Source organism: Ciona intestinalis, chromosome 1 (genome assembly GCF_000224145.3).
Source record: "Ciona intestinalis chromosome 1, KH, whole genome shotgun sequence".
Lineage (NCBI taxonomy): Eukaryota > Metazoa > Chordata > Ascidiacea > Phlebobranchia > Cionidae > Ciona > Ciona intestinalis.
The window spans coordinates 3493507-3505449 of NC_020166.2; the positions used below are offsets into that span (position 1 = coordinate 3493507).

Below are 11943 nucleotides of genomic sequence, written 5' to 3' on the forward strand. Positions count from 1 at the left end.
ATGATTTATGCAATTTGTTTTATCCTCGCGTGGCCGGAAAACGACAGTCGTTATAACACGGGTGATAGTTACATTCGTCTATTCATAAGTGGCGGAACCAAGTTGTATCTGCAAATGTTAGCACTTCTTTACTTCTGTCACGCTCGTTTTATCTGTCCGTTTATGTTCCTTATGGTTGAATGCGTACGTTTCTACTCTAGTAAAGCGCACATACTATCCGGTTCCTATAGCTTTATCTCGGCACGTTTTTCGAACCCGAAACCTGTCCCATCTGTTCTTCTACCAACGTGTAAAAGGCGCTTTCCAGATTGCTTATATAGGTGTCGTGCTAATGTCAAAATCAGTTACTAGGAATTTGCGTGTGTACGATGAGCAAAGGAATAACGTTTGCGTTCTGCTGTGGGCTAAGCGCAGCAGTAATTGTAATTATATGTGAGTACTTTATTTTGAAGTTAACTTTTAACTTAATCAAACATTTAAAGCATAAAGCTTAATCCCGACCTACTATAGAGATATCTCTAGGCTGCGGGTAGACGTACGCCTTAGTATTGTACGTCTTAATAAAAAAAAGTTTGTTTTCTACTGCTTATAAACGACATGAATATACTTCGGTCGTTATAGATAGCGTTCCTAATGAAAATCAGGATATTTGGGATATTACGTAATAAGGTGTCCCATCTTCCCACCAACCTACTANTATCCTTTTTTCTTTGAATAACTCCTCCCTACAAAAAGTTTTGTTTTGGTGTCACAGTACCGAGTTACAGAAACAAAAAAACGAACTATTGGTTTGGATTCAGTCACCTGGAAGGCTATATAATAGGGTGGGAGAAGATGGGACACTTTTTTATTCTATTTTCTCGTCATTCGGTTATTCTTTAGCCGTTTTGACCTTGCGATATCACTTTATAAAAATAATTGACCCTTGTCAACAACCTACCGATTTTGTTTATTTACACAAGTTGTGTCGTATGCGTTGTAAAAAAAACAATAAGACGATAAAAGAAATACATAATACGGTTTACAATCAATATTCTATAAATAATCGCTTATTAATAGTTGTGAAACTTATAGCTGGTTAAGTCTTATATTTAGGTGAGAAATTATAATTATTATAAGTGGCTACCGGAGTAGTGAAAAAACGTATTCGTTGTTTAAATTTTGCTTAAGACGCTGAACTCTAAGGACTTCACGAAAATGCAACGAATAATTGTATACGAAACTGTACAGTTCAAATGTTAATCTTTATGCTAACACACATATATAGTAATGTGGGGTGAGATGGGACACATGTGGGGTAACATGAGACTTGAGACACATATGGGGCGTGATGGGACATATGTGGGGTAAGTTGGGACGTTATGTTTTAAACTAAACAGTAACAAGGGTCTATGAAAGTCGTGAGCATACGGAATTATAATTCATTCAGTGTTCTATATTCACTACCAAATGGGTCGAGAAAAAATAATCAAATTTTGTCTCATCTTCTCCCATCCTTATATATAGAATAGGGTTTAAAGCCAGACGACAAGATTATAGAAATTTTACAGTTTATAACTAGAAATACACTGCAAAAACTTTAGCATATAATATATAAGTGGTCCAAACTTATTCCTCACTAAATTGTATGCAGGAATTGCTGATAATGTTTGAGTATATTGTTGTTTAAATATTTGAGCATAATTTAAGTAATTCCCTTTTAAATCAGCTGTGATAACATTTAATTTTGTTTTACATCGCTGTCTGGTCAAAGCTCGCGTTGGAATTATGTACAGAAAAAGTGCCAATACCATCTGTGTTGGTGCATTCTTTCAACTGCACAGCGCCAACATATGCCGTATTTTCGTAGATATTCTCACCACTGTACGATGGTGTATCTTTACCTGGCGCAATAGCCTTCGGTGAAGTGCTATTTTTGATTTCAACAGGTTGAATTCCGTCAGAACTTTCTACATTTAAGCTTGCAGCACGATCCCAAATATTAGAAAATCCCGGGCTTCTCCTGGAGCCAGAAATCTCTCCTGGATTTAGACTTTCATGGGCGTCAGGGTTGGTGTAAACGTAAACATTCCTTCCAGAAACATCGCTTTCTAATTTCAGATCCCTCTTCAACGTAGAGCGAGATTTACGTCTCCGGCTGGCCCACACGCGTGATTTAGCTGTGCGGTTATGTTTGGCAAACTAAAATGAACAATGAATACATGTAACTGACTTTATCCTCGCATGGTTGGAAAACGACAGTCGTTATAACACGAGTACTCTGTTTCATACACAATGTGTATAATATTACTGCCTAACAAACAGTAAGGTGAACCGTGGTATTACTCCACCAAACCAACGTAATTATAAGTCGCTATAAGCTTAACGTGGCGCCTATCGACAAAGTGGTCACAATATTTATTCCGGTCTGAAAAAACGAACAGTTATTTCTGATAAAGATATCTCACCCGTTTTTGAACGCCACCGGTTGTCCCGAGCTCAAAACCCGGACTCTCCACATCTAAAAACAAATTGAGATAAAAATAATTTTCAAACGTGTACTCGACAGTTTTTGCGATTAGTATAGTAGGGTGGAGAAAATAGGGCGCACCCTTTTATTCTATTTTCCCGTAACATTTGGTGTACTCCACAACTCCACGGGACAACAGAACGAAAGGGTCTATTTTCCCGTAACAAACGTGTACTCCACATTTTTTGCAATAAGTATAGTAGGTTTGTAAAAAATGGAATACCTTTTCGTTCTGTTTTTCCCTCCCACTTGGCAGTAAACAAAAAATATTCAAAGAATTATAAAACCTTATCATCACGACTCATATAGACTATCGTTAATTGTTTAAAACAAAATAACGATATTTAGATTTTATGTGCTGTACGTGTCGCCTTTCACCCCACAGAACTAAAAATTACTCATGTAACCATACCATACCCGCAATATCATCATCTTCGTGTTTGTGAAAAAACTCTTCGCTATCCTTCAACACATCAATGCCAAAAAAGTCTGCTATTAACTGAGGTGTAAACGTATCCATCATAGCAATTATTGCTCCGTACAGAAATGAGACAATCCCTGAATGAAAACGAATAAGATTGAATGCTACACACCTTCAAACTGCACATTTTGTTAGTTTTTTTAACTTGCGCTTAAAAACGTATAAGAAACGTTAATACAAAAGTGGGTTTGCTTGGTTGAAGTTATGCATAAACTATCAACAACAAAAACACTGTTACATAGGAAACGGTCATGATATATAGTAGGGTAACGGGAGATGGGACAACTATTCGTTGCATTTTCTCGTTCCTTTTGCAGTAAACAAAGAAAATTTAAAGAATTATGATAAAATCGTATCCTCACGACTCCTATATACCATTAACTTACCTCCAGACACTACCAACCAGAAACTTGATCCGTAATGTGTATAAAGCACACCGTCTTCAAACGGGATGCTGAGTGGCTGAGTTCCCCATTTGATAGTCGACCATATTATTAAACTTACAAACATAAACACTGATGTGACCATAAACATACAACCAGCATAGAAGAGCACGACACAGGATAAGATGTTAGCTATCAGCCAAACAGGTACAGCGGTCCTGAGAAAAAGATTATCTCTAAAATTTGGTAAAAAAAGGAACTTTTTTGGCCTGGTAAAATAAAACAATAAACTAAGTTTGTCGAAATATTAAATTTCCAGATATGTTATTGACAAGAAACCTAATCAGGAGTGTTAAACAACTCCCGAAACCCCGAATGTTTACGTAACACGCGACTGTTTGTAGTTATTGGAGGTTCAAGCATATTAATCATATATATAGTAAGGTGGGGGGAAAATGGGATTTTTTATTCTATATTTTTGGCCCGTTTGGTGGTAAACAAGGAACATTCAAAGAACCGTATTCTCACGACTCCCAAAAGAGCGTTGTTAATTTTTTAAAGCACAATCAGGATATTTGGATATTATGTTTTAAAAGTGTCCCGTCTTTCCCCACTATACCACACAGCGTATATTCGGAAACTGTCAATTCAAAATGTCCCAAATGAATACAGAATATCTAGATTTGAGTTTTTTGTAAACTCCCTCTTTCTTCGTTATCGTGACTAAAGAAATAAATAAATTACATTTATTCATATATTTGGTTCACCTTACGAGTAAAAATATATTTTAAATACACTTACCACAAAACTTGGTTTGCGAACCAACCAGCAGTGCGGTAAGACCTTCCCCATCGTATTAATTCACCGTCCAAAGTAAAATACTCGGCAACCCATTGGATTGGAAGAGGAACGCCTCTGTATTGGGCTTGTCTGAACTCTTGGTTTATCCGGCCAGCTGAACAAATAAAACCAATAAGCTAAAGTATTTTGCATGAATAATAATAATAACTTTTATTTGTCTCTTCGATTACGGTAGCGAAGATTTAGAAATATTTTGAAGAAAAATACGGAATATAGCGACAAAACAACAGCAGTTGTTAAAAAACGCTTACAGGTAAAAAAATACATTTAATTGGAAGAAAATAAGAGTGGTCGCTACACTTAGCGGACAAACGAGCCATTCATTTTAATTAAGTTAAACTTCTAATAAAAAAAGTTTGCGTAATGAAGTATGCATGTGTGTACCATAAGGTCCAAATCCAATTCGGCCCTGTCTCCATGCCCAATGAAACCTTTCGTTGTAGTCAATACGTTCAGTGAAGTTTACGCTGTCGCTGTGTCCAACCGTTTGATAGATCGGCGTTCCTATTCGTAAACGTGCTTTGGTATGAAACGGGTAGTATAGTAAAGTGGGGTAATATGGGACACATTTTCATTATTTTTTTCTCGTCCAATTAGGTAGTAAATAAAAAACATTCAATGAATTAGAAAATCGCATCCTTACGACTCCTATAGAGCGTTGTTAATTTTTTAAAACACGATCAGGAAATTTGGAAATTATGTGCTTACAGTGTCCCATCTTACCCCACGGTACTATAATAAATTGAACAGTAGAGTTAGTAGCTTCGAAAAGTGCTTATTTGTTTTGGCACAAATACACATACAGCTCAACTTTACTTTAAACAGCCAAGTATTTTTAGATGGTCATATGTAAATAAAATAAAACATCAACCTTGTTTTTTTACAATTTATACTTTATGTTCCGCTTTCGGTTCTAGCAAGACAAGACGCACCATTGTAGAGTAAAATATTGAAAACTTTTCAGATCAATGACCATTGTTATATGATGCTAACCATTCAATTACAAAAACTTCTGTTAAAACCCGAGGCCTTTGTAATAGCATTGTCAAAAAAGCCATTGGCATCTACACGTTTTACACAATCTACAGTATAACCTTTCAGTGTAACGTTCACAGATCCGAGTCCAATCTTCATTCCCACTTTGGCGTGTATCTCTGTTTTTGTAAACGCTTTGTAAGCTGTTTTTGTTTCAATTTCTGCACTCTCCCAATCTTGGCCCAAAACGCCGACTGCATTTAATGTATTATGTGATACATTTTTCAAAGAAACAAAGCAAACGGTATACTTACGAAATATTGAGGCACCGATAAACAAACTGATCACAACTCGCAGAAGCATGTACAAACGCTGGAATTGTAATCACGTGTCAGATTTGTTTACATAGTTTAAAAATTTTAGTTTAGACTAAACCACTTTTTGTATTCATTATGTCATATAGTAGGGTGGGGAGAGATGGGACACCCTTTCATTCTATTTTCTCGTCCCGTTTAGAAGTAAACAAAAACATTCAACGAATTATGAAACCGTGTTCTCGCGACTCCCATAGACCGTTGTTAATTGTTTAAAACACGATCAAAAAATTCCTAAATTATGTGCTAAAGATGTCCCATCTTACCTCCCAGTAGTATACTTAATATTTCGTTTTATTCATATAATTTTAGCAAGTAAGTACCACTGGTTCAGTTGCTTTAGCGCAGACAAAAAATAATTAATAAGAATTGCTACAACGCTTGTACCGTACACATACAAGCTAAAAATATGTTTTAATTAATCTTTGTAAACACGTAATGATATATAGCAGGTTGGGGAAGACGGGACACCTTTGGCACATAATATCCAAATATCATAATCGTGTTTAAGGTCTATGTATGAGTCGTGAGGATACGGTTTATAATTGTTTGAATTTTATTTTTTCACTACTAAATGGGACATAAAAATAGCATGAAAAGGTGTTAAATCCCCCCACCCTATACTACATATTATGATAGCCTAACTGTTACGTAAAAAAAACATAGTAAAATGACGCCATAGCGATTGAATTTCGCCATATCCTATTTCAATGCAATAAAAAAGAACTGTAAAAGATTCCGTAAAATTCGGCTAATGGGTATTTCCAAAACTATAGTCAACTATTTATAGCAACCCACACGTCTGGCTTATATTATATTACAGCAGCGCGGATCTTTAGCTTTGTTTTCAACGCTCGTGTCAACATTTGCCCTTGTGATAACTCAATATGAATCCACAATATTTAAATTCAGTGTATTTTTAACGATTACGGCTTCGTCACTTGAATGTACTTAAAGCAAATAATTTCACCGTAAAATACGTAATTGTTTTTTGTTTTAAAATATTTTTATAATCCTGTAAAAAAATTATTCGACATATATATCGATAAAAGAAGTACATATAATTTTTTATACTTTAGAGACTGAGGTGTTTGGTATATTTTAAATAAATGTTGCAGGGGGGACGCCTTTTTATTCTATTTTCTCGTCCAAGTTTGGTAGTAAACAAAGAACATAAAAAAATATAAAACCGTATTCTCACGACTCCCATAGACAGTTGTCAGTTGTTTAAAAGACGATCAGGATATTTTGAAATTTATGCTAAAGGTGTCCCGTCTTCTCCCACCCTACTATACCTATATATCGTATTACTTTCCTAAATAAATGAACGTTACTTGTTATCTTTTAACAAATACAACTTACGGAAACTCCTTTGTATCCGGGAATAATCAGTACGAAGGAAAACGCAAGTATGCAAAATGCGAACACGAATCCAATCTCTAATACATCTGAAGTGACAGCTGTTGGCATCGCCGGGTGCTGGGTTGGCCCTCCATTAGTTCGCCATGCATCGAAAATCATGATTAATAAAGCTTCTCTAGTTCACAATATCTCTTAACACTCTAAACTAAATAAATAATATAGTGGGGTGGGGAAAGATGGGACACATTTTCGTTTAGTTTTCTCTTTCCATTTGGTAGTAAGCAAAGAACATTCAATGAATTATAAAACCGTATCTTCACAACTTCCATAGACCGTTGTTAATTGTTTAAAACACGATCCGGCTATTTGTATATTATCTGTTAAAGGTGTCCCATCTTCCCCCACCCTACTATACTATACGGTACTATATTTGGTACGATCTGGTAAAGATACCACAAAATGCATCTCATATATACTTTTATTTTCCTTTTAATATATACAGTAGGGTAGATGGGACACTTTTTAACTGTATTTTCTCTTTATCAGTAAACAAAGAACATTCAAAGAATTTTAAAACTATATCCTCGCCACCCCTATAAACCGTTGGTAATTGTTTAAAACACGACCAGGATACTTGGATATTATGTGCTAAAGGCGTCCCATCTTCCCCCATCCCACTATTTTAAACTGACAAGCAGGTACTGCACTATTTGGGCTTAATGCCTAAAGAAGGGCTTCCCGTCTACTGTTCCTCATGTAAAAAAAACTACGTCACTCCACAGTAGGCGAAACGAAGGCATTGTGTGTTGGCTTTGTTTTCTAGTTCCTGCTATTGTGTGCCAGTCTGTTTGGCTAGTGTGTGGGAGCGTCAAGAAACCAATCGCTCATATGTCAAACAGGCACCTGGCAAGTCTCATACTCCAATGGTGAAACATACACAGAAGCCTACACATTCACTTGTTGTCGGTTATTGTTGTTGTTGTTGGAACCGTATGAAAAAATAACACAGTCCATGTTTTTGTTTTTATTTTCTCATTTGATACTAATCACTGAATACTCAATTATCGTAGGTGTGGGGAAGATGAATACGTTTTAATTCTATTTTTTCTTCCAATTTGGTAATAAACAAGAAAAAACATTTAAAAAGTTATAAAACCGTATTCTCACGACTTCTATAGACCTTTGGTAATTGTTCAAAAGATGATTAGATTATTAGGATATTATGTGCTCAAGGTGTCCAACCTTACCCCACAGAACTTTATAACATAACCGTAACTTTGCATATGTTAATTGTTAAAAAGACGATAAGGAAATATAAGAAATTATATGTCAGCGGTATCCGTCTTACCCCACAGTAATATATCATACTGATAATTTTGATCCATACAGTAATAGGCCACTGTTTTACCATAGTATACTGAAGTCACTTCAGTATACTATGGTTTTCCGATTAAATAGAGTGCATATAGGTGTCCCATCCTCCTCATTTTACTATATAAACTACATATGGTAGGGTGGAGAAAAATGAAACACGTTTTTATCTTATTTTTCGACTCATTTGATAGTAAACAAAAAACATTTAAAGAGTTATAAAACCTTATCCTAACGACTCCCATAGGCCGTTGTTAACTGTTTAAAACATTAAGGATACTTGGATATTATGTGCTTTGTTCTATCTTGCCCCACCCTACTATATACTATGTCGTTTTGACGTAAACATAAAACTTAGTTTAGCTGCTGCGTTACAGTTTACTCTAGTACAACTCTATGACATATACGTGTAATATATACATTTATAATTAAAAATGTGTCGCCACTATACTGGCCTGAACCTTAATAGTAAGCAAACTTCATTAGAATTATTTGTGAATTTAAACACAACTTTTGTATGATTTAGTTTGGTTAGTTTGGAAGAGCGGGGTTAGTAATAGTAAAATTAAACATGTTTAGTCACAACAAAACAGGCGATATTTTACTGTTGTATCGGAGCCCGTGAGGCTCGGTGCTGTCACTGTTGTTAGCGTATGTTTCTTTCGGAAAGGCACTAAAACAGTAATCGCATCAATCAAGTAGATCTTGTGAGTTGTAGTCAGCCATATATGAGAAATCGTCAGTCATAAAAAAATGCAAAAAAAGCAAACGCCTACAATAAAGTTAAATATGTGGTAACCTATTAGCGGGCACGCTGTGTATGATTGAAGAAAAGACAAGGACAAAGCAATGTTTATAGTTGTTTGACTGAACTGCCGATCACGTTGTGTTAATCTTTATTCCATCTAAGTCGCACAGCATTTCTAATGAATTTTATTGATAGTCAGGTCAGGTGAAGAGACGTCAACAAATTTCCGTTAAACAAAGGTACACGTATATGCTTCATATGACTCTGTCATGTAAAAAGTTACCTTTAACGCAGCGGCAGCTTGGCAAAATATATTTGTATGATAATAGTATATAAAATGTTAGTAAAGAAAGTGTATATACCGATATATATATACATGCATTTCTGCTGTCGCCTATTTGTTTGTTGGCTCGTATGTACGGTTTGTTACCATTTAGATAAAATTTATCACATATTATATTTGAGCAAGCATGTAATAAAAAAATAAGTCGAACCTTTTTTTGCCAGATCTTGTAAAACGCAAAGTACATTTATAATTGTAGTCGAGCCTTAAAGTTATTACCATGATAATGGGAAATGTCAACAATGTTTTGCTTTTACTTGCTCAAGTCGTGTTCGTTGCTGCATCAAGTAAGTGCATTATGTTTATAACGCGTGTTATAGTGCTATACAGTGCGGGCGTCTTAATATAGTGGTTAGCGTGCCTGCCTCAACGAATTCAAGGCCAGACGCTGGTACTATAACAACAACTTACAGTTAGAAACTTTGTAACTCGTAAGCAGACACAAGGTGAATTAAATGGAACACCAGTGTTATATAACAAGTGTAGTTGCTCCGCCACATGAGGATAAATAGTTCATATTAAATTCGTTAACTCATCACAGCAGATCAACTGACGACAAAGAGAGGAAGTTTCCAACTATCTTCGTATTCGCGGGAATCGAAAACAAAAGCGCAGATAGTTTACATGCTATGCTTGCCTGAAGCTCCTGATTTCGTATATGCTGAAGCAAGACCAAGCAACCAATCGTTGCCTTACAAATTCAACCTGACCATTCTTAAAATTGAAGCGCAGAGTTTCCTGGTTGAATTGGAGCGAGTTGATCAAGCTACAGGTTGGGATACGATGATAACTGTGAACTGGTTTTTATATACGGGTGAGAATATGTTTTCTTCATTTTGCTTAGAGACGGCCGAACTTTTCATAAGAGATATTTTAAACAGGTATTGCCTTGGTTCACCAAAAACGAGTTTTCTGGATTCCAGAACGCTATGGAATAAAGGCTATGAATCAAGCGGAATCAGCGACTTACTGCACTAATCGTAGCGCTAAATTAGCTGATATTCCGGACCAACAAACGTACCAACTAATTTATAATCACGTTGAGACATATCATTCGTTTTACAGCCAACCATATACCTTCGTGCATGTATGGTTAGCATCGAAATACAGTCCGAAGGTATGCTGCATGTGATATTTTAAATATATAGACACAAATAAAAAATTTATAATATAGTCGTGTGTGAAAGACGGGGCACCTTTTGGTCATAATAATATCCAAATATCTTGATCGTATTTTAAACAATTAGCAACGGTATATGGAAGTTGTGAAGATACGGTTTTATAAATTCTTTGAATGTTCTTTGTTTTCTACCAAATGAAACAAGAAAATTAAATGAAAATGTGTACCTACGTTCCCGCCATTTTCTTTTCGATTTTGTACATCACTCCGACTTTAGTTATTATACAAAAAGAAATAATAGAGTTGTTAATATCATTAATTGAGGCCATATATCTATTTTAATAAACAATATAGGCTACTACTCCAACAATATTACATGAAATACCTACCAGACAGGAAACGTGACACAAAGCAATGGCGAACCAGGTTTTAATGGAGGATGGAGGAAGCCTGACTTTCCTAACTCTCATAGCACTAGCACTGAGCTGGTGATTCGAGTTCGTGATTACGTTGGAATGGACAGTGGGTTACTCATTATCCATCACCGCGAAAACTTGGAGCTTGTACCGTGGTTTGCTCCATAAAGCTTTTTCCCAATCCATGAGTTGTGTCATATTCTATCCCAGCGGGCCATACAGTCATATTTGTGCTATACGTCTTTACAATAATGAAAAAGAATAAACAATACCCAACCGTAAGGATTAAGTGATTGGTGAAGAATATTGAGTGATCGGTAAAGAATATACATTTTGACAAAAAAGGATCTGTGTATTAATGCACTTGTCGGTTTGACATAAACGTGCCCTCAAAACGGTTCATTGTAAAGTTTGAAAGAATTTCTTTTTTGGGCTTTTGTTTTTTCATCGTGCTCCAATCTTTGGATCAATCTTCTTTAAAGCCGACTTCCTCCATTGTACGGGTTGTGTCCTTACGCACACTTTTTTTCGATTAGAACTTTAGCATGTACATGTATTGTCCGTAAGGTGTAACGGTCACGCCTTTTATATTCAAAAACATTATTTCTTTCTTTGTTATTAATACGCGTTTTTTAACATCTATTTTTAGCGTGGCTATCTGTCTTTTCTCTTTTAGAAACTCATCAGTTATCGATATTGTGATTGGAGAGATGAAATAAATTTCATTGATTTATACAAAGAGATTAAAACCAATCTCTTTGGATTGGTTTTAATCTCTTTGGATTTATATGACCACTTACGTGCTCAAAAAAGAGAAAAACAAAAGTGTCTATGTTTCGCGCCTTTTCGATTAGTGGGATTCCCCGAATTTAAAGCTAACCAAAGTTTTAAGAAATACGAAAAAGTAATTAACTATACTTTGATCTAACAAGTTATGTCAGCGTAAATTTTTATCTCCTGAACTTTTTTATATTGTGGCGACAGCCAAGGTTTCACTAAT

The 11943-nt window shown here is 35.5% G+C and overlaps 2 protein-coding genes across 2 annotated transcripts; one reads left to right on the top strand and one right to left on the bottom strand.

The window, feature by feature from the left end:
• Window positions 1-928: 928 nt before the first annotated feature.
• Window positions 929-7160, bottom strand: LOC100177631 (dual oxidase maturation factor 1-like). The gene is made up of 9 exons (XM_002128632.5): window positions 6946-7160; window positions 5524-5581; window positions 5329-5463; window positions 4619-4738; window positions 4175-4328; window positions 3377-3591; window positions 2927-3067; window positions 2448-2500; window positions 929-2181 (listed from the first exon to the last, which is right to left on the bottom strand). The coding sequence occupies exons 1-9, from the start codon at window positions 7102-7104 to the stop codon at window positions 1732-1734; spliced, it is 1485 nt and encodes a 494-aa protein (XP_002128668.1). The 5' UTR covers window positions 7105-7160; the 3' UTR covers window positions 929-1731.
• Window positions 7161-9468: 2308 nt separating this feature from the next.
• Window positions 9469-11581, top strand: LOC113474562. The gene is made up of 4 exons (XM_026836153.1): window positions 9469-9694; window positions 9949-10221; window positions 10289-10524; window positions 10920-11581. Exons 1-4 carry the CDS (start codon window positions 9628-9630, stop codon window positions 11109-11111), a joined length of 768 nt encoding a protein of 255 aa, XP_026691954.1. The 5' UTR covers window positions 9469-9627; the 3' UTR covers window positions 11112-11581.
• Window positions 11582-11943: the final 362 nt, after the last annotated feature.